Genomic DNA, 25,692 nt, shown 5'->3' with positions numbered 1-25,692 from the left:
ATGCCCAGGGCAGCCAGGCAGGCAGGCAGGGACTATGCAAGAGCCAGAGAACAGCATGGCAGGCCTTAGGAAATGCAGTTTAATGTTGGTATCAGGAGGAGATCATGGAATACGAGGAGCTTTTTCTATAGGAAATCGGGGCTGGGGAGTGAAGGGTCTGGAGATAGTGGTGGATATTGAGTGTGGACCAAGAAGAAAGCTGTATGCCTCCCAATTGCTGACCACGCAGAGAAAAACGGGAAAACTCACCCTCTTACCTTATTCGAGAAGTAATGAAGCTCACACAAACTGACCTGTTTACCTCATTTGAGAGGAGAGGAATCTCACCCAAATTAGGAGGCAGTAAACTACATTTAGCTACGTTTAGCTCTACTTGTTGACCTCATTTAACTTCACTGCCTTGCTCCCAGTCTGGAGGTCAATATAATCCATGAAGCCTCGCATTTGCCTCTGAAACCCGGGGTCAGGGAGGGACAGAGCTTCATTTTGGGCTCTGTATTCGCTTAATGGAGAGTCTTCCCCAGGTTTCTGGTCCCGTTTTTGTCATGGTGCATTTTCTTCGTGGGTTTCCTTCTGGGAGCGGGAGTCTGGGGACCCCGGTGGGGACACCCCTGCTTTGGGTTCTCGGGGGGTGCATCCCTCCCCCGCTGCGGGAGGTTTATGCTCAGAGATATCACTGCATGGTATAAGGTATGAGAGGCTGGAATCGCTCTGGGAGTGACAAAAATCATGTCCTGACAGAAAACAGGAGGGATGGAGGTTGAGATCAACCGTGTGATGGCCTCTCCCTACGGCTGCAGAGGCAGAGACGATGGCTGCAGCGGTGTGTGTGCGCTGCCGAGAGGGCTCTCTCCCGGATATTCCCTTTCCCGGCCGCGAGAAAACACGCGGCCAGGAGGGCACGGAGCGCTGACAGTCGGAACTGGGAGCTGTCAGATGCTCGTGTCGGGATAGGAGCGAGCCCGTCAGCTGCGGCAGTCACAGCGGTGGCATTTCCTGCCGGCGCCCGGCGGAGCAGCAGCCGACAGCCGCGGCGGGCAGCGCCGGTGCCCCCGGGGGGCTGCCCCGAGCGGAGGGGCGGGGGCCCGGCCCGGTGCGCGGCCCCGCCGCAGTGCCCCGCTCTCCCGCACGCTCCCGCCGCACGTGAGCGGGGCGGCCGGCGCGGAAAGTGTGTCACTGGGTGAGGGGGGCGGCCGGGCCGGGGCGGGGCGGCCGGGCGGGGCGGGCCGGAGGCGGGGCGGGGCGGGCGGCCGTGCCGCACTCGCTCTGCGCGGCTCCCCGAGAGCGCTTTTGTTGTAAAGGGGAGGGCGCCGCGGCGGGGACGCGCACCCGCTGCTCTGACAGGAGACAGCGCGGCCGCCTCCCTCCCTCCCTCCCTGCCTGGCTGCCTCCCGCCGGCTGCATGTAGCGCTGCGGCGGGGACACGGAGCTGGGAAGACAAGGACCGAGCGGAGCCGCGCCGCGCCGACCGGAGCCGAGCCGGCCCCGGCGGAACCCAGCGCGGCGCCGCCCGTGCCCCTGCGGGAGGAGGCCGCCATGGAAGTCAGCGCGGGTAAGCGGGGTCGGCCGCGGCGGGAGGCGGGGGGCGGCCGTGCGGGGGGTCCCGCGGGGCCGGGCGGGCGCGGGGGCGCGGGCGGGGGGCGGCCGGGGCGCGGCGGGGCGGGGGGAGCGCGGCGGGCGGCGGCGCTGCCCGGCCGCGGCCCCGCTGGTGGCCGGGACGGCCCCGCGCCGCCTCACATGGACCCGCCGGGCGAGCCATGTGCGCGCTGTGTTTACGTTCCGCGCGGCGCGCCCGCTCATTGGCCGCGCGGGGCGGTGACGCGCGCATTGCATAATAGCGGCGGGGCGGCGGCGCGGGGCGGCGAGCGGCGCGGACACGTGAGGCGCGCGGGCGGGCGGGCGGCCGCTGTTTTGGTGACCTACATTCGGGGCGGCGGCGGCGGCGGGGGCGCGCCGGGGACACGTGGGGCCGCGCCGCTGCTGCTGCGGCGCCGGGCGGCCCCGCCCCCGCGGCTCCCGCGGCCCCGCCCCCGCCGCGGCGGAGCGCGGGGGGCGGGGGGAGCCCGGCGGCGCGGCGCGGCGCGGGGGAGCGCGCGGGGTCGCGGCGGGACACGCGGTGCGGCCGTGTGCGGCGGCGGCGGCACGCGGCCCGGCGCGGAGCGCGGGGGCGGTGTTGTGTAACGGGGAGGGGGCGGCCCGGGGGCAGCGCGGGGCGGGCCCCGCTCTCCCAGCCCCGGCGCCGCGTGACCGCGGCAGGGAAACGCCGCAGCCCCGGTGCGGCGGAATGGGGTGAGGCGGGAGGGCGGCTGCGGGCACGGCGGCCGCGCTCCCCGCTCCCTTCCCGCTTTGTCAGCCGGGGAGATCGGGGGTGCCGCCGGGAGCCCCCGCTGCCGCAGCGTCCCGGGGGCCGGTTTGATCGCCCCGCCGGCTCCCTGCCCCTGCGGCGGTACCGCTTCCCGGATCTCCGTGTTAATGAAATAGCAGCTCGCTGCCGTGCCCCCCGCCCCCTCCCCAGCGTGAGTCCCGCCTGGCAGAGCCCGAAGGGTCCGTGTCACTCAGCCGGGGGTGCCGCCGCCGCAGCGGCCGTGGCGCGGCTCCGCGTAGCCCAGATGACTCATGTCACCACCCTCCGGCAGGTGGGTTCCCTGAGAAAATCCCTGGCAGTTCCCGGATCCGGGGCTGCCTTCACCGGGCGCCCCGGTACCCCCTTTCTGCCGTGCCAGCAGCCGTGTGCGCGCGTACGTGCTCCGTGTCTGTGCTCTTTGTTCCGAGATGTCACCCTGTGCTCTGTGAGAGAGTCAACTTCTGACTGCTGACCAAACAAAACCAGGGTTCACGGGGAAGTGCAGCTTCTAAAATAACAGAAAAATACGAGGAATCGCGGCTGTGACGCTGGCGAGACTGCCAAGCTCTCTGGGGTGCCAGAGCAGCCCAGCTACCTGGCGCTCCGCCAGCCCTAAGGAGAAGAGGGGTGAAACTCCCCCACAGGCACACGCTTTCCGTGCTCCCTCCTCTGTGACATTGGCCTTACCCTTGAGGGAAAAGAGCATCTCTTTTACGAGCAGGGTTTAAAGATAATGGGGCGCGGTGGCAGCGTGGAGAAACGTGGAGTTGGCTGCAGGGGCTGTGCTGGCGTGTCCCGATCTGCCCCTTGCCGATAAGGATGGCGCCTGCTGAGAAGCCTGGTGCCTCCCTGGGCCAGGTGAACAGTGAGCTTTGACCTGGCACCTGGCAGAGGCGCGTGCGGCGCTGGGGGATGGCACAGGCTTTGTCAAACAGGTGGTGTCTTAGCCCCGCACGGGTGGCTTGTGATGCCTTGTTTCTCAAGCCACGGCTGAACCCGTGACCCCTCCCTTGCCAATCCTCCTTTCTCTGAAAACCTGATCCAGAATGCGTGTTGTGCTGTGTGGAGGATTTCTGGGGAAAAAAAAAAAAAAAAAAAAATCAGTGCGGGTACACCCCCAGTGGCAGGGTGCAGGGACATGGGTGTCTGGGAACGTGAGCAGCAGTCCGTGTGTCCTGCACGTGTCACATGTCCCCTCGGTCTGACTTCTGCTCCTGGGCTGCGTGCTCTTCAGGGAACCCTCCTGCCAAGGGTTTCCTTGGTAGGAAAACATGAAATGCTGAAGAGGAAGTGGGCCAGATTTGCTGCTGCAGAGGTGCTAAGAGGACCGTTATAAAAGTATTGAGAATTTGTAAGGCAGAATTGTTCCCTGCAAGCAGCGGTGTTTCCAGGATTGTATAAGACCACTGCTTTTATCTGTGAGGAGGGTATGGCTGATGTAAGATGCTACAGCCTCTGCCTGCTGTGCCAATTCAGTTGATCAAGGACTCTACAGACACCAGTGCCTTTTTCCTCCAAAGGCAGGCTGTGCATGGCCCTTCTAAAGTTTTGAGTTCTTACTGGTGTGTGGAGTTCCTTGCTGCAATGTCCTGAGTCATCAGTGAAGGGAGTCCACTGAGCAATAGAGGCATAAAATGTAGGACATACTGAGTGTAATTTATTTAAACAGTTTCGTGGCTATGGCTTTTGAAATTCTTGTGTGAAATATCAAATGTTTTTATATTGACCTTTTGAAATGCTGAGTCTTGGAGACAAACTCATAGAAGTGCAAACAATTTCTCTTGCTTACGAGCAAGAAGAAGGAGCCTGTGAAAAGCCAGAACTGCTCCCAGGTCTGCCTGAGGACAAAAAGCTGTTTCATCTGAGGGACTCTCAAGTGTGTCAGATTGCAAGACGCGGCAGGACAGAGGCTGTTTGCAAATAGCAGCCTGGCATTGGAGTTTAGCTGCTGCTAGAAACGCTACAAAGGCTTGCAGTGGGACAAATGGCGTTCAGTAGGCTAACCAGACTGCAGTGCTATTTCCTTGCTTTTCCCCCTTCCCTTCTGCATCGTGAGCACCTCCCAGCCCTTCCTTTCTGTGCCTCTGGCGCGTAGCCTGCATGAAGTCTTTCTCTCTGCCCTATTTCTGTCCCTAACCTAGCTTGTTTGCATTCTGGCTCCGCAGCGCTCTGAGATGCTGTCTTTGCTGTGGCTCCAGATGAGCTGTGCTCAGAGGTGGCCAGGGAAGCCCTCTGCGGGTCACTCCATGCCCGGTCCCTGCCACCCCATCCTTCCAGCTCCATGGCTTGTTGCTCCGTCTTTAGGTTATGCCATTTCATCTCAGCCTGGGCCAGAGGAGGTTGATACGATGGGAGAAGGGGATGGGGCAGACTGGGAGATCAGCCTGAGAAAACGCATGAGGCAAACAAGCTTGAGGGAGAGAGGGAGGGAGGGAGAGGAGTGCTCCCAGGAGCACGTAATGGCTGATCTGGTGGTGCTGGGTCACGGTGTGGCTCACATGGCAGCGGTGCATGTCTGCTGGTTATGTCACTACGTGCTGCCTTTTTTTCTTGCCTTAGGGGGTGTGATAGCTTACATCAGCTCTTCGAGCTCGGCATCTAGCCCAGCCTCATGTCACAGCGAGAGCTCAGACAGCGGTTTCCAGTCGTCCTCTTCGCCCGTGCCATCCCCTCCAAACAGCTCCTCCTCGGACGGCGGATGCAATGGCCGGAGCAGTGAAGGCTCTGACGGGGCGCCCCGGAGCGATCGGCTGGAGGAGACTGTTAAAACAAACCAGCCGAGTGTTGCTGGTTTGACAAAAGGCCATAATGGAGTCACAAGTATGTTTGGTGCCAGTTCCTGAAAACACCGTCTTCCCCTTGCGTATCACAGCCCTGTGTGTTACAGCCAGGTCTCCCTTTGCCTTGTGGTGTAGGTGCATAGCAAAGCCTCCATTTGTAGCTTTTGGCATTGTGTGTGTGGTAATGCATATGGTATTGCCATACAAATGCTAATACAATCGGGGTCCCATTGCTGCCAACTTCAAACAGTCCATAAATACAGTCCAGCTTTACTTCCAATCTTCACTAGTGAAAACTGATCTTAGTAAAATCAAAGTCTTGGTTAAAAAGAAGTGAAGAAGTAAAGGTAATACAATCAGAAGTTGCCTTCGAGAGTATTTATGGAGCTGTCTTGGAAATCTAGTTTCTCTGTTCTTTCATACTCTGTGCCCTGCCCCTTCACCTTCCCTCCCCCCCAGCTGTGAGGAACAAAATAAATTAATTACCCAAGCATAATACTTTTATAGTTGTGGGTGGAACAGTTATCTTTTTGATTCCAAGATATAATTATGTGGATGTGAAAAATAAAATACTTGTAAACTGGAACTAAAGGATCACCTTTTGAAATACATATAACAATCTATCTCCACGTATTTACTTCACACTTATTTTGATAATCAGAAAAGATCAGTGGTAGAGAAGTATATTTGAACAGTTTTGGAAGGGCAGGTTCAAATAAGTACTGGAATGAGTGATTCAGCAAACAGCTGGAATTTAGTCTTTTGGAGGCTCAATTCTTTTACTGGCAGAATTGTTTTATCATTTTGGATTGTTATGAAGCTAGAGTAGGGGTCTAGTAGTTCTACCTCAAGTAGTGTTTTCTTGTTGGTTTGTTGTTGGGGTTTTTTTTTAAGTGTTCCTACCCTAAGCTCTTAGTAAGAATCTTTACTTAAAAATCCTCTAGTAACTGTGTTCTTGATATCAGGGCAGAGGTTCCTAAAATGAAACCTGTTGTAAATTGTTCAGATAGGTAACTTCTTTAGCTCAGTGCTAAATGTTGAAAAAAAGGGAAAAAGTAGTGGTTTGGTTCTTTTTCTTTTTGAAAACCTTAAAAAAATGTTTTAGTTCCTTTTTACAAATGAAACCCAAATGTCAAATAAGTTACTTTTCTGGTAGAATATGTTTCTGTGAGAGTATTTCCAGCTGTCTCTAAGGTAACTTTGTGGTTACTGAACTCACTGGTAAAATTCCCATTGGCTTCAGTGAAACCAATGTTAGACAGCACTTAGGACTTGCAAAAAAATTTATTGACAAGCTGAAATTAAATAGATGGGGGAAAAACTTTAAAAACCCAAACCATGAGCATTTTTACAGGATTGAGAAGGTATTTTCAAGTTGAAGTGTGCAAGCCATTCTGGATATGCACTCAAATGAGTCGTCTCTACATATGTAGGTATGGCTGAGTTACCAGTCCTAAATTGTTACCAAATAGTTACAGTGTATGGCTAATGTTGAATATATTATAGTGTCCTTTAGTATTTCTGGTTTTTAAGAAAAAGCGTTTATTCTCTGTTGGGGAAAGTCTTTCATAGGCTTTCTTGTCCTGATGGAAAAAACAGATTGAGCCTGAACTTTGGTGGCCTAGTTAACTGAATGGTCCTTTTAAAAGTGCTTAAATGTAAGCAGACTTTCTTTTTCTGCTGCTGAGTGCAATGCTACTCTGTTTGAAAGCCCAGTGAATATGTGCTTTCTCCCTGTTTGTTTGAGTGCTTCGTGTTTGTCCTCTTTTCCCCCCACCCTTGCACTGGTACCTTCTGAACTGTTCAGGGCATTTGTACGTTCATGTTGTCTGTTCTGTATTTTTTCATGTGTTGAACTGACCTGACATATTTCGATTTAAGTCCAGGTTTTAAAAGCTGGAAACATACTCCTGCAGTCGTCATTGGTTTCTATATCCTTGACTTTTTTGTTTGATTCTAGAATTTAATGGCATGGTTCTTCTTTGCAAAGTCTGTGGAGATGTCGCTTCAGGATTTCATTATGGTGTTCATGCCTGTGAGGGCTGCAAGGTGAGCTATATTTCTGCTCACCTTTCTGCTGGTGAAATGCTCAAGTTCTCCCCGTAGGGGAAAAGGGGTGATACTGCCAAAAAAAAAAAAAAAAATTCGATATAATTGTCTGTTAAATATGAGAAATTTGAGAAGCTGTAGGGAACAGGCAAACCACTTAGCAATACACAGCATTTTCCAAACTCTGCAGTACTTTCTGTTCCCACCCCTTGTCCAATGCTGCCTGACTTGGAGCGCACAGCAGAGAGCACAAACTGGAAGCTGAGGTGGTAAGGACCATGTCACGCAAGACATGTGCATGTTAATTGCATTAAGAGATAGTGGGTGTGAGTTGTCACCTAGGTTGGGACACAGAGCAAAACAGCTTTGGCAGAGCAATTCTTTACACAGGGAAAGCCAGAACTAGATAGGTATTTTCTTAATCTGTAATATTGCAAATGTTATATCCTGTGAAGGAGCTTTATAGCATAAAGTGTTATGTGAAAAAATCACCTTTGAAGGTCACGTGGTGCAGCAGGATGGTTTTGTTGCCAAACTGCAGAGATGGAAGTCAAAAGATATTATTTTGATTCCCCTCTTTGCACTTGATGTCATAGGTGTTTGAGTTCTTAGGAGCTGTTGGTACAGTGATAGAAGTAATATTGGAGATACTTTGGTCTTGGATGCTGACTATGCAGGAAACAACTGGGCATCTTCTGTAGTTAGAAATCATAACTAGTTCACATTACATACAGATCACACACAAAGGGGAAGTAAGTCATGAAGAGTGCCAAGTTCTTTAAAATCTCCTGGGTCTGATGGCTCTGAAGCAGCTGATGTGATGCAGTAAGGTTAACTGTCTCTGCTCGCAGAGAGATGAGTCTTGGTGGAAGGATTTGACATGTGCTGTAATGATAGTTGTGGGGTTTTTTTGCTTGTTTACAGGGATTTTTCAGAAGAAGCATTCAGCAAAACATCCAGTATAAGAAGTGCTTGAAGAATAACAACTGCTCTATAATGAGAATGAATAGGAACAGATGCCAGCAGTGTCGTTTCAAAAAATGCCTGTCTGTTGGGATGTCAAGAGATGGTACGTTCCTGTACTGAGCAGGGATCCTCTGAGAGGGAATCTGCTGCCCACCTCAAAAACAATTGCTGAGGGTCTTAATGGCAGATGATGCAGCCAAGCCAATTGTCAAGGAGAGGTTCCCAGTCTGAGAGCATTTAGTTCAGCTTGCCTTCTTGCTCCATGAGTGTCCTGGGCAGCTGCAGAGCTGTCCTCCTGCCTGTGGAGCTGGTGCAGTGGGATGTGCTGCAGTGGCCTGCTAGGGGGATGGTTATAACAAGTGTCTCAATTTTGGTTTAATGTTAAGACTTACAGCTGTATCCTACCTGAATATGAAAAAGACTCATATTTTTCTTTTTTTTTTCTTTGTTTTTTCTGTTTTCTTTTGTTACTATTGCTTTTTCAATGAAAGGGAATTATGCCCAACCTGATAGCTTTAGAGTAGTCACCACAGAGTCTAAAGAGTTAGCTTTGGGTGCATAGGATGAGCATGTGTCTTGCTCCTTTTTTTTTTCCCCCTTTTTTCTTTTTGTAGAGGGAGAGGAAAGGCAAGGAGGAAATGGTGATGTTGGTCAGTGTCTCTGACCACCTTGCTGGCTGTCCACTCCTTGTGACATTTTAATAAATAATGCTGAAAGTGTAGTTCATTTCTGCTACAGCTTACTGCCACAGCCAGAACTCCTCCTTCTGTTTCACTTTTTAATTTTCTCTGGGTGTTTATTTCACAAGAAGTAGGAATCTCGGGCTGTTAACAATTTAGTGGGTGGAGTGTTAGAACTTATTTTAAATAATTGTTCTGAGTTCTTGTCGTGCATAGGAGTTATTTCATCCCCTAGGCGCTTGTTTGTGCACAAGGTTGCACCTGCTTTAATGAAAGAGACTTAGTTACATTAATGATGGACTACTGCACGAGCATAATTACATCAGTCGAAACTGGTTATAAGCCCTTGTGCAGCTGTGGTTGGACAGGGTGGGAGAGGCAGTTGTAGATTCCCTAGGACAGGGTCAAAAGTGCTGCAGCCACAATGATGCCCATCCCCTTGCCAGCAGAAAATGTCCTTGTCAAGGCAAAGTAATCAAGAAAGTTTTCCCAAGGTAAGCTTTGTTCAGCATTGATTCTCTTGTTTTGGTAAGTTACGTAATTGGTCCGTGAGGACCTGCCTTGTAGGACTTTCATGCAAAGATGATATGAGCTGTGTTTACATTCAGCTAATTGTCAGCTGATGATGTTGTGCTGATTTAATAGATCCAATCTTAAAGCCTGACACTTTGTCAGTTAACACCACTGTGTGTGTACTGCATAGCCAGGTTTGAGGCAAAAGGGGAAAAGGTATTGCAGGCTGTGCTTTAGAGCTGCCTTCTCCCTGTGTGCAAACAACAGCATACATTTGTGTTCATACCAGTCCTATGCCTATGCTCTTTGGCTTTACTGGCAATACCCCTGCTGTAGCATTGGTGAGAGCAGTTAAAATCTTGCCTTAAGAGGCAGGATTTTTTGTTGGGGTGTGTATTTTATGTGTTCCTGCTAACACTTTCAGGACTGACTTTTTTTCTTTTTTTTTCCCTCCTCCCCTTTCCACCACTGTCCATTTCTCCACCTCGGTAGCTGTTCGATTTGGCCGCATTCCCAAACGTGAAAAGCAGAGGATGTTGATTGAAATGCAGAGTGCCATGAAAACCATGATGAACAGTCAGTTCAGTGGTCACTTGCCCAATGAAGCATTAACAGAACATCAAGACCAAGCACCTCAAGAAGATCTTTCCTCCAAGCCCAAACAAGAGCGGGAAACCATCAAGAGCGCTTCTCCCCCTCCTAGTGCTGACATGGCTAAGGAGGAGGTGATTGGCATGGTCACTAGGGCCCACAAAGACACTTTCCTCTACAACCAAGAACAGTCCCAAAACCCAGCAGAGATGATGCAGCCCCAGAGTGGGGAGAGGGTGTCAAAGAGCACCGAGCAGTACATCTTGAGCAGTGAGCACTGTGTTGGTGGCCTTGGTGGCCCCCAGTACCCTGAAAGGGAGCAGCACCTTGGTGGACAGTACAAGGGGAGAAGCACAGTGCACTACCCCAGCGGGCACGCCGTGTGCTTCACAAACAGCCCCTGCATGAACTTCACCAGTGGGTATGCTCAGAGAATGTGTGAGAGGATCCCAGAGGATGGCTTTTCTCCAAACAAGAATACCACTTACTCTTGCAGCACTGGAGGAAGAATGCATCTGGTATGTTGACATCAGTTGTTTGGTTTGACTTACTTGTTGGTGGGTGTGATCCAGCTGTGTCTCAGTAGTTGGTGAAGCTGCAGGCTGTTGGCACAACTGCAGAAACTTTAAAGGGGGACACAAGTTTGGTAGTGCAAATTGTGATGAAGGACAAAATTAGCTCAAGGTGTGAAGGATTTGAAATCATACAGGTGATGCGGTTTCTTGGCTTGATTTTTAGCTAACTGAAAGTAAAATAATGTCAAAGAGTATTGGTTGAAAAAAAAGTCATGGGTTTTTATGTGTCTTGAATTCAAAATTAAAGTAGGAGTTTATTTTTACTCAGTCCTTTTGAAGATTTCACTTTCAAATAATCTATATAGTCAGATGTACTGTATTTTCTTTAGGGGTATTCGGAGCAAATTTCTGGGGTAAAACCCCAGGCCTAGGATTTTAAGCCAGTCTGCAGGCCTTAGTATGGGTTCTGAAATCTGTTGCAGGGTAGGCAGGATGGTTTTTTTGGTGATGCGGATCTTTTGATTTGTTTTGTTTCGATGAGGTCCACAGGCTACGCATCCTTTTCACAGTAGAACATCTTCAGATCTGAACAGAGGCAGGAGGAAGATGCACAGCTGAACCATTAGAGAGAAGTTCAGGGTCTTTTCTGTAGTACTTATGCAAGTGAGGTTCTGCACACGCTTCTGGGTACCTCAGATGACATTGCTGGAGTATTTTCTCACTGAATTCCTAACAAGGATGCTTCCTGGTTTTTTGCATATGGTTGTTGGTTTGGTTTGGTTGGAGTTTTTTTTTTTTTTTTGCCTTTGCTTAACAGGTCCCTCTCATTTGCCTTGCACCTGCTGTTTCTCTGCCATTCAGGCAAGCAGTTCTGTAAGCCCCTTAAAATAGATTGTCCTTCTCTTTATCACTGGAGCTGCCTGGGATGAGAGAACATAACATCCTCGTTCTCATCCTGCGCTCCTGGTGCGCAGCGCGAGCCCCTGACCTTTCTGAAGTACTTCAGCTGCCGGTGCTTTTCTTCCTCCTACTTTGTGAAGATCTTTCACAGGTTCTTGGAGACCCCCAAAGGTCTCCACAGTGAAGGTGTTTATTTTGATGCTGCATTTCCGTGGGGACTTTTTTGTTGCTGGTTTTTTTTTTTTTTTTAAACCCTTCTTTGTCTACTGCATATATAGACCATGCCATCCCTAGCAGGGTCTGACCTTAATTGCAGACTCCAGGCACTGCATCGTGGCAAATAACAATTCCCAGCCTTTCTTCCTTGCAGGGAAAGTATGTGGTGTCACTGCAGCATTCTTGGCGCTCCTGAGAAGCAGAGGTTAAACCTGTCAGTATGGGTGGGCAGGGAGTGGTGCTGCTCTGCCTTGCAGAGCCCCAACCAGTCAGTTTGACCTGTGCATGGCAGCTGCAGGCAGGAGTTAGTCAGTGATGAGGAGACAAAACCAAATCCAGCAGAGCACTGCAGCTCCCCCTCCCCGCCCCACATCCCTGATACGGGTGAGGGTTTTGCCCAAGAACTCAAAGAGTTCAGGATCTCACCAAAATGAGTCAGCAGCAGTAAGGGCAAGTAGTTAGGCTCTGAACCAGTATGGAGGCAGATGTTCAGGAGTTTGGTGGTTTTTACTCAATACCCCTGTAATCAGAAAAGCAGAACAGGTCATTCCTGAAAAGGTTCCTCTGAAGAGAACTGGTGACTGTACAAGCTGACAGCTTCTTCCATAGGAAGTTCCATAGGAACTGTCAGAGTTCAGGGAGTGCCTGGATGGCACTCTTAGGAATATGGTTTAGTTTTAGGTGGTTCTGCAAGGAGCACAGAGTTGGACTCAATCCTTATGGGGCTCTTCTGATTTGAGATGCTCTGATTCTTGGGCAGAGGTCTGTCAGGAGACCACAGACGCAGTGCACTGGGTGTGGAGGTGGTAGTTTGCCCTTGGGACTGAGTGCCTTTGGGTAAGGCTGTGCTGTTGTACAGTGAGAAGTTAAGGTGATTTTTGTATCCATTGCAGAGCAGGGTACTGAATCAGAGATTTCTTATTTTCAGTGCTGTATTTATAACAATACCTATGTGAACCATTGCAATACCACAGGCAAAGCAGTGGTTGGCATCTGCTGCCCTTCTGGTTGTGTGCCTAGACCTTTCCTTTTGCCAAAATATTATAGTCTTGTAATCTTAGGACTTCCCACGCAAAGAATTGCTAGGCAATTACCATATTTAAGATGCCCTGCAAAAACAGCACAGCTCTGAGGAATTGCTAATCTATTTCACTGTTTTTTCTTTGTTTTGCTGACATTATGTAGGATTACACAGACCATTTAGTACACTTGTGAGGAATACTTAAAAGGAATTTTTGTCCTTGATGATGGCAGGTGAAATGAATACTAAAAGGTTTAAGCTTCATTAAAAGATGTAAATTTTAGAAGCTAGAACTGAAAATATCGCAGAGCTTCTGGTTGGCTCTTGCAGAGGGAATTTATTGGCAGTCAGCCCCAACTGATACATCTGATCTCAATGTAATGGATTCAGCTTTCCGACAAAAATTGCTGTATGTTTGTATAAAAGAAAGAGCACTTTGTCATCTTGTGACTGAGAAATACTGGAATACCAGTTCCTCCTTCAGTGATACAAGTAAAAGCAAACTTGCAGAAGAGGGTTATCCTTGTAATGAAGGTGTAGACGTGTGAGTCAGGAAACCAAGGCTTGCTTTCTTGCTCTGGTATTGACATCTTTGTCACCTTGACTGAAGCACTTCAGTTGCCTGCAAAACAAGAAAGGTGGGAGAATGAATGTCATTGTGACTGTGAGATTGCAACTGATTGATTGTGAAATCACAGTTTACTGTGAAATTACAGGGATAATACAAGTAAAGAGAAATTCAGATGTCAGACCAGATCAGTTGAGGTCAGGGAAGAATAGCATAACCTTGGTTCTGCCAGGTCTTTTGCAGTATACAGTGTTGTAGGTTCTGAAGTTAGTAGGTTTATAAACAGATTGCTAACAATCCCATGGATTTTTTTCTTGTTTGTTTTAAAGCAAGAGAAAGAAATCCAGTTTCTTTGGGAATTGATTGTGGAATACTGTTTTTTTTTTTTTCTGTATCGTTATTGCAAAGTTTTGTTGAATAATAAACGTTTCTTTTAAGTATTTGTCAGCATTTGGAATTGCACCTTTAAAAGTTGTTCTCTGTCTGTGTTTTGCAAACATCAGGTCTGCCCAATGAGTAAGACTCCCCATGTGGACCCAAACAAGTCTGGCCATGAAATCTGGGAAGAGTTTTCCCTGAGTTTTACTCCTGCAGTGAAGGAAGTGGTGGAGTTCGCCAAGCGCATCCCAGGTTTCCGAGATCTCTCCCAGCATGACCAGGTCAATCTTCTGAAGGCTGGAACTTTTGAGGTGAGACCACTGTGTGTGTATTGCAAACCTGACAAGCTGTGCATCAGTCTGACCCTGTAAGAACAGAACCAAATGGAGCTGGGTTACATCAGGTGAAGCCAGCTTGTTCATGGATGCTCTGAGTGTTGTTCTCTGAGGGATTGATGTCCAAGGGATCTGTGACAGGTCAGACCTTGGTGACCTGTCCCTCTTCTTCACCTGGGCATTAATAAATGCATAATTAGGGGTTTCTAGCTTACTCTGGGGAGCTGTACTGCATCTGAAGGGTGGATGGGTTAGAAAGCTGTCTACTGACTTAAAAGTTTTGTCGAGGAATGTGTTTACTGCTCTGCATGTCCTTCCTTGTGCCACTCTGCTTCCTGCAAAAGCCAGAGTATCCAATCCTGACCAGTCACCACTTTGGTGGCAACTTGGGAGTGTCTGACGCTTCCATGTCCAATGCAGTAACAATGGTAACTATTTGTGCTGCTGCAGCTCTGTAGATACTGTGTGCCAGCTGCAGCCTGACTTACTCTAGACTAATCCCACTAGGTCCTCGTGGTTAATTGCATCCACTTGTGGTCATGACGTATATGTGAATTAGTGGTATTAATTTGGAAATGATACCACTGAGCTTGGTGCTGTTTTATAATTAGTGACCTTCACTAGATGACCTTTACATCATGTTTTAGTTGTCCTTCCAGACCCTTGTGTCTACTGGAGACCGTATGCATTTCATGAATATTCAAATGTGAAATTTGAATAGAGAGAGTCAGAGGAGCTGAAGTCCCAAGTATTTGATGTTACTGTGCTTTTCTGGGAAGTGTAGCATTGGTGATGCCTTTGCTCTTGTTTACATGATTTATTCATTCAAAGAGAGATGCTGGATTTTATGTTTACCTGGGATGATGACATTTCTCATGTGATGTGTTGGGTCTTCTGTCTGCATTTATACAGCCCAGTTCTAAAATGGGTAATTGTTGGGTTGGAAGGTACAAGTTATACAGGAAGACTTTTGCCTGGAGTCTATTAGTTTTCTTGTTTCCTTCATTTTACTGTCGTATATTTCTTTTCTGTTGTACTTATTCTTGACCTTTTAATATTCATCTACAACTCCTGTAGTGAAGGGGCTGTATTTTTATTTTTCATTACTTTAACCCTACACAAAAACATTGGTTCCTTCCTCTGCAAAGGAGGAGAAGAGTGAAAAATTTGGCTTAAACTGTCCCTATAATGTCAAGTAAAAACATTTTGTCTTGGCCTTGCTTCACCTGAAGCTTTTCTCAGGCCTCACTCATATGCATTTACAAGCACTGCTGATATGGAGGTTTCTATATCCAGGGGAATTAATAATTATGTATAGCTGCATGCTTGTCACTATTCATTTATTTATAAGAAACATTTATGATTCCTGTTAGTGAGCTACAACTTGTAGTTAAAGGCCTATGTGGCATCTTAGCAAGGGGGGGGGGGAAAAATAGGGCTGCCAAACAGTGGCAAAAAATCCACAACAAGATTAATGAAGCCATTGCGATAGAGGCAAAAGCATCTTGAAAGCCTGGTGCATCCAAGGTCATTTCTGTCTTCTGGGTAACTGAACCAGGATGTTCCAATGTCTGCATGTTGGTGGAAGAACCTGAGTGAAAGTGCTGCCTCAGAGTCTGGTGTGGCTGCTTAGCAGCTCGTGTTCGAGGAGTGCCTGTTCCTCTGAGGATAAGAGGACACATGGAGACAGCGTTGGTGCAGGAGCTGCACAGCTATTTATATTCACACACACATAACCTGAAAAGGTCTCTTAGAACTGGGAGTACTGGGGAGCTCAGCATTTGCAGAGCTTCTTAGGAGAGCCAGCTCAGAAACGGCAGTGAGCCTAAAATAAGGAACTCGACTGCTTTTGAGTGGGCCCTGCTCCACCTCCCCTCCAAATGTAGCTGGTGGTAGAGCTAACAAAGCCCTTGGATCCCTTTGAGTAGTGACTCAGATTTGGCTGCAGCTGGTGGGGAAGTGATCAAGTAACCTCCAAGAGTGGAGGTTTTTATGTGACCTGCTCTGGTCAGGTGATAGGATTGATCAGGTGTGTCCTCAGTGTGTGCAGGTATGAGCCTGGTTTGAAGTGAAATGGGATGAATCAATCCTGTGCTATGCCATAGTGCAAAATGTTCTTCCTTATTTAGAATGGTGGCATTGAAATAGGTGAGGTCTTTGCCAAGGAATAAGTCAGCACAACTTCATGGGCTTCAGTTTTGAATACCAGCATTAATCCTGGTTGCCTGTTATTTAAAGATGTTTTTAAAGCCCAGTTCTATAGGGAGAGTACCATTTTGAACTGAAAGGTTGCTGGATACCTGGTGGGTCTGTGCTAATGCACAAGTTCAGCTTTGTCTGCCTGCCCTTTGCCTGTTTTTGTTGTATTCTGATGGCTTCTGCATCTGTTGTATTCTGATGGGTTTCTGCACTCTGTAGTTAATGTCATCAAAGGACAGATAGCTTAGCTGACACAAGTGAATAGTATGTAGTGCTCTTGTATCCATCAAGGTTGCTGCATGTTGTTTGGCTCATAAAATTTCGGAGCAAGTCGTGTAATGTGCATGAACAGTGTTTGAATTCTCAAACATTTTCATTTGTTTTGAGCACTCGTTCCTTTAAGCTTGTCAAAGGCACTAGTCTTTGCAAACCTGGTTCTCCTCTCACCTGTAGTAAACATTTGAATTAATGCAGTTAATAGGGTAAATGAGAAGAGATAACTGTCACACCAAGAGATGACAACAAGTCTGAAGTTTTAACCAATGCCAGTTAGTTTGTTTTCTTCAAATAAGAAGGTTGTTCTGTGCAACTTAAACCTTGAAAATGTAAGTAAGGTTGTTGAACATGAGCAAATGAAAGTTTACAAGCCATTCCAGAGGGAAACATTTCACAGTACAACTGAGAAACCACAAGAGAAATTTCAGCCCAAAGGGGTAAGTTTAGCACACCTCAACTGCTCCAGCCCAGGTGCTTGTACCAAAGGGGTATTCCCAGCTGCTGCAGACCAGGTGCCATCTCAAGCTGTGCTTCCCCAGCCTTTTAAAACTCTCCATGTGGCTCCTTTCTAGCAGAGCTTGTTAACATTCCTGTGGGTACAGTGATGTGGCATGGTACTTTTCCAAAGAATGCCTGGGGGCCCGATCATCAGGTGGTGTAAATCAGCATTGTTTCCATAGAGCTGCTCCACTTTACCCCGAGTGAGAATCTGGTTCAGTACCTTCATTTTGCTCCTCATGAGTGTGGCCAGGAAAGCATTTCTTTTAATGATCTCTATTTCTTTGAATGCTCTGTATGCCTTTGGCTGTTGTGTGGCTCAAGCAAGTTGTCCTACTCGCATATTTATAAATTACATGATCTGTGTGGCTCAGGCTGTCTGAGGCTTAAATTTTAATTTTCCTGCCTTTCATATGCTTTAGCCCCTCCCCTGCATCCACTCCCTAATTTTGTCATTTGTTTGTTTCTCTCAGGTCATGGGGCCAGAGCTTGCACTGTGTTTTGCAGCTCAGTAGCATGCTGACAGATTGTGTATAGAATGCTTTTAGAATGGTTAAAGAGACACTTTGAATGATGTTAGAAAGTTTAATTTTTTCTTTGGCTTTTCTAGAAATGCACCTACATTTATCTGGTTTTGTTGTTCTTGTTTTCTTCCTTTTTCTTTCACCAGGTTTTAATGGTACGATTTGCATCTTTGTTTGATGCAAAGGAACGTACTGTCACCTTCCTGAGTGGCAAGAAGTACAGTGTGGATGACTTGCATTCAATGGGAGCTGGTGACCTGCTCAACTCAATGTTTGAATTTAGTGAGAAACTAAATGCCCTGCAACTTAGTGATGAGGAGATGAGTTTGTTTACAGCAGTTGTCCTGGTATCTGCTGGTAAGGAGAGAAAGTTAACTTCCACCTTTGCCAAAAATTGAATGTGATTCTCTGTTAAAAGTTTTCTGTAAAATGTATACCCTGTTATTTCATGTTTAAGTGCAGTTGAGTAGGTTTTAAGGTAGTAGCAGCCTGTAACCTACTTTTTAACATACCTAGTCTTTCTAATACTGTCTTTTAAAAAAAGGTGACAATGGGTTTATGTTTTCCTACTGCTTTGTGTGTAAAGCAAAAACAAATAGCTGCCCCATGGCCATTTAGATGCTATTTGTCTGACTCCTCTAAGTTTTACAGGACAGCATCACTGAAATTACTCCTGACTTGCACAGCACAGGTCATTGGATGAGGTGGTATTTTTGCTTCCAAGTATTGTCGTTTAAGTCTCTTGCGTATTTTGCTTAAGTCCAAATCCAACAGTTTGATCTCTGCCTATGTCAGCAAGAAAGCCCAATCATCTGCATCGTGACTTCTTACCACTAAAGGCTGCCAATCCACTGCCATCTTCACCAGCCTCCTATCTTGTTTCAGTCCCTGGATAGACAAAGCACCCTGGCCCAGATTCAAAGAAGGATTAAGCACCTACTTCTGTAGTATTATCTCAAGCCTCAAATTAGGCACATTAGCTCTGCATATAATGCCTGGAATGCAAGATGCAGAATCCCTGCTTGCTGGGTAAGAAGCTCTCTAAAGGTAGGTAGCAGGAATGCTCACAGCACCCACTTAGACAGCGAGCCAGCAGCTGGGGAGCACTGAACTCCTTCAACAAGTGCATCCCTTTCACATGAGCAATTTAGACCCACGTGTCATCAAGGAGGGGCACCCAGGCATGGTGCTGTAGGCACATAAGGCCTCTGTAACAAGGCAGGACAGTTCAGTCTAATAGCTTTATGCATGGCTGAACTGAAATGTCAGAGCACAGGACGGGGCAGCTGTCGCCTCTTCGGTTTGTAAGCCGTGATAATGAGCAGAGGGTGGCACAGAGTTAGCAAGCTTCAAAAGCCAGAACAAATGGCAGAGTGAAGGAAGCATGGCACTATAATCTGAAGGGAGCATGGCATCTGTTAATGAAAATGATCAGGTAGCAGGGGGAAACCTGAGGTTTTAGTTGCCTTTCCACTCTGGAAATTCTTGACAAGAACTGGAGGCAGCCATTAAAATATGGACTGACCACCAGGTCTCTCCCCTTCTTGTGCCCTCTAACTAGGCTTACAGCCATTCTTCTTGCTTGCTCAGCTCCTGGGTCCTAGAATATCTCATTCTCTGTGCCACCTGTTTTCAATCTAAGTGGCTGTATCTGTTCTGTTAAATGTGATTCTAGCACAGTGCCATCTCCCCAGCCTTTAAAGCACTGTGCTGATTGCCAGCTCCCAGCAGGGATCAGCTTAGGGATGGCATGTAATATGTACAGCATGCAGTGTCAGCCATGCAGCAGGACAGAAAATGAAGGTATTTGGTATTCAGGCTTCTTGCAGTTGCTGGGGATTTTTCAGATCATACTTTGGATATTATTGTTGCCTATCTTAGCTACCTCGTGATCTGCTCTGTAGGCTGATCACAGCCTTCCTGGACATCTTCACAAAATTTTAGAGGATTTTATAAAGTACAGCTTTATTAGTCAATATTGGGGCTGTATTCCAGACACAGAGCTAATCCTGACGATCACTGAGTTCAAAAATTTTCAGAGCAACTTTACTCTGTTATATGAGACTGGATTGAAATGCTGCAGTTGTTTGCACAAGTGAGTAAACAAGCAGGCTTCACGCTCAGGCAGGTACTGAGGAACAGAAGTGGCCTCAGCAGAATTCCTGGGGAAGATGCTCACAGTGCAAGGGATTGCCAGGAGGAGAAGGTGCCCCTAGAACTGAAGGATTGTGGGCATGTGTTGATTAAACAGATCTTGAAAGACAAATCCCTGCATACCACTCTTGGAGGAGTACTGTAACCAAAAAAGTAATTTCCTGTAAGGGGAGGTGACACTTCATTAGAGATGAAGAGTTGAAGAACAGGATCAGAGAGAATGACATGGAGATGCAGGCAAAGGAAAAAATGCCGTAAATGTAAGAAGAGCTGAAGTTGGAAGAAAAAGGCCATTATGACTTTTTCATCTCAGAATGAAAGTTATTCAAGAGAAGACTGAAAGGAAGATAATAGTCAAGATTTATATTGGTTACAAAAGCAGAAAGAAGTGTGACTGTTGAATACTAATTAAGGGGTCCACAGTATAAAGTTCCGTGCTGCACTAATTCAAGATCCCATAAAAGACTTTTAGCTGATTAAAACTAAGAAAAAACCAAAACCCACCAATGGAAATTAAGTCTCTAAATACTGCTAGATGAAAGAACACTTGTCAGAAACATCTCCACTTAACACTGGATGCATAACCACTTGCAGGAGGAGTATTTAGAACATGCTGAAGAAGCAGGGGTAGTAGCAAGAACTGTGTGTAACTCTGTGCATCCTCTCGTTCCCATGTCGTATGACAAAGAAATAAAAAGCAGGATCACACTTGGGTGGGGCTGAGGAATTATCTGGGTACCATTCCAGAATTAAAAGAATGCTTTACCTCTGGCATCAGTTAGCTGGATGTGTTGAAGAAGGAGGAGAGGTGGCAAGGTGGATCATGGCCACTGAAGGAGGAGAAAGCAAGGCGGAAGCAAAGCTGAAGGAATGTGGTTTGTGCAGGTCTAGAGACCAGATAATCCCTTAACTAAGGGTCTTGCTTTGTCGTAGAAGAATATAAAGTACACACCCTCTATTACTCTCCCTTACTATCATAATACTAACACAATCATCTGCTGGCCACTGGGAGCAACTGGAAGTAGACTGAGAGGGAAAAAGACTTGGAGTAATTGAAGCGAGGAGGTTACAGTAACTCAGCCAAGGTTTCCAGAAAAGGCTGGGCTGCATTCTTCCACCTTCAGAGGCAAGGCAGTGCTATTCTACTGTACAGAGCTCTTGTGCAACTCTGTTGGGCGTGTTCTGTGCAAATGTCGTTGTACCTGCTCAGAATAGAGCAAAGCTTTTGCAGAGCAGGGGGGTAAACAGGAGAGATCCTTTAATAAATAAAGGCAATGAGATGTCTCCTCTCACATTCTCTTGGACAGCAGCAGCTGTCAAACCTAATGGACAGTTTTCACAGAAGAGTCCAATGTGTGCTAACAAAAGTTGTTTGATAGTAATCAGAGCTCCTAATTGTAGAAGACTCTGGAACAATCTTCCTAAAGGAACAAAACACATGCTGCTTCAAGATGCATACTTAAGTGGATTATGTAATAATTTTTCCTGTGGCAGTAGGGAACTGCACTGAGTAGTCCAGGAGGACTTCCTAGACTGTTCACCTGAGCAATCTGATTGGATTGACACTGACAGCATAAGGAAGGGATTCCCACTCTGGCTGTAGGATCTGACTCAGTGTTACTCCAGAAAGCTGTTGTCATTCCATGTCCCAGTTCTGCAAAGTGCTTAAGTACGTGTACACATCAAAGCACATTTCTGTTTGTGCCAGTCACTTGGCTGTGTATGTGCCCTGCTGAATTTACATAGTGTTTTAAGAAAAGAAGCTACAGCTTGGGGGAAAAAACAGCTACTGTGCATGGTTATGAGGTGAGATGTTTTACTTAAAAATTCATCCTTTCAAGCTGCTTGCTTAGGTTCCATCTAGTGATACCAGGTGTGTTCTTAAATACAGCTCTCTTGAAAAAAATGCTTCAGGCATGGTGGGAGTGCAGTATGTGAGAGCATAATATATGTCTTGGTGTTGACATTCTTCTTTTCCTCAGCTGGGAATTTTTGGGTGATCATGTTTCATTTTGTAAGTGCTTCAGAACACGCTCAGAAATAGTGCCCAGTCACAGGAATGCTTGTACTCCTTTGCCCCTGAGAATCCCATTGTGCAGATAACAATTGTGGCTTGTCCTGAGTGGGTTTTCCTCCTCAAACCTTCAGTTCAAGTTTAGGTTTCTATATCTAGCCTTAAGAAATGTTTGAAATTTTTACTTTCATGTGCCCTGTCTTTCTTCTTGAGTTGGAAGTTGTGATTCAGCAACATATTTAAACATTTGCTTCAATCTGTCCTTCTCTGGAAACGTGGGTTAGGGATCACAGAAATAGTGATTGAATGCTGCCAGTTTGGCATGAACTTAGTACTTTGAAAAGTTAATGCTAGATAACCTTTGAAAGACTTTTGGTGTGTGATTTAAAACTTCTGGCATAAGTGTCTGATTCTTCTTGTGCTTGTTAATTTAGTAAGGGATTCTTACTGCCCTGGTTTTATGTTGCAGGCTACGTCTGTTCAGTCAATTTTTTTTTTTTCCCCCCCTACCCTCCTATTTTTTAATTTCTCTCTCTCCCTCTCTCCCTCTCACCCTGCCCTTTTGTTTAGATCGCTCCGGAATAGAAAATGTCAACTCTGTGGAGGCACTTCAGGAAACACTAATCCGTGCATTAAGGACCTTAATTATGAAAAATCACCCAAATGAAGCCTCTATTTTCACAAAACTTCTTTTGAAATTACCCGACTTGCGTTCCTTAAACAACATGCACTCTGAAGAACTGCTGGCCTTTAAAGTTCACCCATAGGCCTTTAGGTCTCCTTTGTACTTGGACTTGCCTCGTGTTAAACTGTTTTGTGCTGAAATATGTATTTATACAGTTGTACCACTTGTTGGAGAGAGTTCACAGACTGTGAGCAGTTGATAGCTGTCCCATAACCATGCAATAAAGCTTTGGCAGGTGCTTTCAGCTGATGGCGGCGCAGCCTTCGGGATCCTCCGTGGCATCCTGGCCCAGCTGTGCCCAGCTGTGCTGCACTCCTGCAGAAGAGGCTGCCGTGAGCCCCAGTGAATATGGACTCTCCTTTCATGTAGGAAACAGAACCACCACTGCCCTCTCATGTAAACTGAATGCAGAATAGCTGTGTATGTGCTTATGGAGCATGGAATGGGGTGGGAACAATCCTGTGCTAATAGGAAAATGGAAGAGCTGATTTAATTGGTCTTTCACTTATCTAATAGATGTGTGTCCGTGTCTCTTGATAACTCACTCATGGTTTCACTGTTGTTGTTCCATTAAACCCGATGGAATGGTTTCAGCCTGCACCAACTCTTCACTGAGCGTGTGTTCATGCCATGTGTATATAATATAAATAGTTAAGTAGTGAGTGTTTATGGCTATATAAAGTACAGAGTTGTGTGTATATATGTGTATGTATATAAATAGTTCTATACATAAAGTATACATATAATTTCTTCACAATATTTTAAACTGTGAAGGAATTTAAACTTAAAACAGAAGGTGATCTATGGAAAGAACCAAATAGATGCACTTTGCATATTGCTGAACTAATTATCTGAGCATTTTTTAGAAAACATCAAATTTGCATTAATATGCTGTGTTTGTTAATTTAAAAAAAAAAAACAACAACCAAGAGTGGCACTAAAGAGGCAGAGTCAGATTCAACTTCCAAAAGGGTTTTGTAGAGAATCTCAAGCATATATGGTTGGTTGTGGCACTAATGAGATGGATTGTCCATTGCCACTGAGGTTCTTGTGTTCTGATATAGGTTAAATAAGCACTAGATGCTCTTCAAAAACTTCAGCACAGCCAGAAAGAAACTATCAGATGAATAGCAAAGTTTATCAGAAAAAGAAAAAAATGGGAAAAATGTATCCATGGTTGCATTTGGATGTATGTGTGTTCTGTGACTGTTTATTTCTTGCAGTACATCATTTCGCTGCTTTGTTGCTAAATGAGAATTGAAATCAGAAATGTGAGATTCCCCAGTCTTTTCACCGTTTGGGCTTTGTGGTTCCCATGCCTGTTCTCCTGGAGCTCTCCATTGGTGCGTGTGCATGTGAGCGTGTGTGATGTGCAGAGAAGGTGCATTCGATGGTCTGGATTTTTTTTTTTTATTTTTTCCTTAAAAAAACACCACAAAAACCAACCAAACAAATGGGACTTTTTCTTGTTGTTTATGCCAGTAGCAAATTGCAAAGCAGATCCACAAGGCTTAAGATTCTGCTGCTTTTCCATCTAGGAAAAGCAGCTCTCTGTGGGGGTTTTTTCCATTTGTAGCAGGACCTGGCACCAGAAAAGAGAGATGAAAAGAAGTCAAAGCAGTTGTGTTAATTAGTTACGTTTATGTTTTGCTAATGTGGGAAGAAGGTGCTCCATCACCCTGGTTCAGTTACCTTGCCTTAGAGGCAGCCCTCTGGGTCTCTAGTGTTGGCTAAAGCTGCTTTTGGGAGGGAATCTGCTCCTGGTAGTCAGGGCCAGGACCCAGGAAGCCTCCAGCTTGTAGAGCTCCTGCCTGCACCACGGTGGGGAGAGAGGAGCCTCCTGCCCCTGGTGGAGCTGCAGCAGAAGCAGAGCATCAGGATCTGGGATGGGAAGAGGGAGGGCTTGCACCCTGCCACGCTCCCCTGGCCTGTGGGATTCTGCCTCAGAGAGGAGGAAGGGGCTGAGAGCAGACAGGGCAGTGCTTGGAGAGGTGGGGAAAATTCAGCCTTGGCTAAGGAGCAGCAGAGCCCACCCTTTCCCCCTCTGCAGCTGCTGCAGGCAGGGCTGTCCTGCTTCAACCTGCCCTAACCTCTGGGTAATGGCCCCTTCCTGCATCCAGTTCTGCTACCCAAATGTGCTATCGGGGCATATTGTCCTAATTTCTGTTAACAGTCTGCATCCTGCCAGTATTATTTGTTTGAGAGCTTCACTGAATTATGCATCGAGCCATTCAGACTTTAGAGAGGACACAGTCACACGGTTTTTATTACTTAGTTGCTGAAATTACTTCTTTGTAGACCCCATTTCAGACATGGAAAGTACAGTTAGCCCTTGGTTGTTTCGGGAGGGAAGAAGGCTTCTTACAGAGATTGCCACCCTACAGCTGTGTTTTGTTGTGTTTTGTTTTATTTTTTTTTTCTTCTTAAAACTGTATTATTAAGCCTTTAGGAATGTATAACCAGGACTGAGTAATTACTGCTTATTAAATTTTTTTTAGTTAGATTGACCATGTATGCCTATAGATAGATACTCTAACTTGTGCAATTTCATTTGAAATAATCTTCCTGTACATAATGGAAAAACTCACATAACAGAAAAAAAAAAAAAGCCCCAAACAGATTGACTGAACAAAAAGCTGATTAAAGTATGGTTCAGAAGTGACCCATGTATTACAAACCCTAGCTGGACTCTTAGAAGAAAATCTAAACTCATTGTGTTAGCTGTGTATTGTGAGCTCTTCTTTTACTGTGTCACTGGTTATACACTTGTTAAATGCTGAGATAATAGACTTCATGCCAGGCATTTGAGTACTGTAGATTGGGTCATTGCTGAAAGATTAATGTACTGTATGAACTTAAATGAAATTTCTATTATTGATTTTATTCTTGATTTTGTTCTTGTTTTAAAAGATTAAATATGGGCATTATGTCAGCAAGCTAAACTTATGTGTCTGTGTTCTTTGTGGGGAGGACAGCACGCTGGGATGAACAAAGCAGGAGAGATTCTCTTCTGGATGAGAACATCAGCTGCTGAGAGGTCACGGGGCTGAGCTGGGGCACAGCAGCAGGGAGAGCCAGCACCTCCCTGTCTGTGCTACTGCTCTGTCTTCCCAGGTGTTTGGATGGGGTTTTCTGGTGCACTTCATTTGCTATAGTTACAGGGATGTTTTTTGGGGTAGGTTATGAAAATTATTATTTTAAACACTTCATTAATATGGAGATTATAACTTGTAACTGAGAAAAGGATAAAACACCAAAGAATAAAACTGAAAAAAACCCCATTCTGTTTGGTTAAGACAAGTCTTTGGGTTATAAGAGAGGTAGAGAAAAAACAGAACAGGAGGGGCAAAGATCTGTTATTTTTCCAGCTTGGTTTCCTAGTTTAGCATGTGCAGTCTTTTAGGAGATAAGAGAAGCTTCTCCAGGAAATGTATCTAATGTTTTCTTTTTTTTAAAAAAGGCATGCACCAAAAAAAGTTGAACAAA

The 25,692-nt window shown here is 46.3% G+C and overlaps 1 protein-coding gene across 2 annotated transcripts; it reads left to right on the top strand.

The window, feature by feature from the left end:
- The first annotated feature begins 1,223 nt into the window (after positions 1–1,223).
- On the top strand, positions 1,224–25,148 carry NR1D2 (nuclear receptor subfamily 1 group D member 2). Of its 2 annotated transcripts, XM_056483681.1 has the most exons (8): positions 1,224–1,552; positions 4,904–5,164; positions 7,085–7,173; positions 8,098–8,242; positions 9,825–10,441; positions 13,647–13,832; positions 17,500–17,710; positions 22,092–25,148. In XM_056483681.1, exons 1-8 carry the CDS (start codon positions 1,537–1,539, stop codon positions 22,286–22,288), a joined length of 1,722 nt encoding a protein of 573 aa, XP_056339656.1. In that variant the 5' UTR covers positions 1,224–1,536; the 3' UTR covers positions 22,289–25,148. The 2 variants fall into 2 exon arrangements, with proteins under 2 accessions (XP_056339656.1, XP_056339655.1); XM_056483680.1 differs by lacking the exon at positions 1,224–1,552 and having other exon boundaries at positions 4,678–5,164.
- The last annotated feature ends 544 nt before the right edge of the window (positions 25,149–25,692 follow it).

Source organism: Oenanthe melanoleuca, chromosome 2 (assembly GCF_029582105.1).
Source record: "Oenanthe melanoleuca isolate GR-GAL-2019-014 chromosome 2, OMel1.0, whole genome shotgun sequence".
In the NCBI taxonomy this organism is placed as follows: domain Eukaryota; kingdom Metazoa; phylum Chordata; class Aves; order Passeriformes; family Muscicapidae; genus Oenanthe; species Oenanthe melanoleuca.
The sequence above is the reverse complement of the archived record's forward strand: the minus strand, read 5'-3'. Positions and strand labels throughout refer to the sequence as shown.

What these genes read in the sequence shown, in the direction of transcription:
- NR1D2 (XM_056483680.1), top strand. Translation starts at nt 4,693, where the DNA reads ATGGGAGAAGGGGATGGGGCAGACTGGGAGATCAGCCTGAGAAAACGC. An exon ending in TGTTGGGATGTCAAGAGATG is followed by an intron (nt 8,243 to 9,824) that starts GTACGTTCCTGT and finishes CCACCTCGGTAG; the next exon opens with CTGTTCGATTTGGCCGCATT. An exon ending in CTGGAGGAAGAATGCATCTG is followed by an intron (nt 10,442 to 13,646) that starts GTATGTTGACAT and finishes TGCAAACATCAG; the next exon opens with GTCTGCCCAATGAGTAAGAC.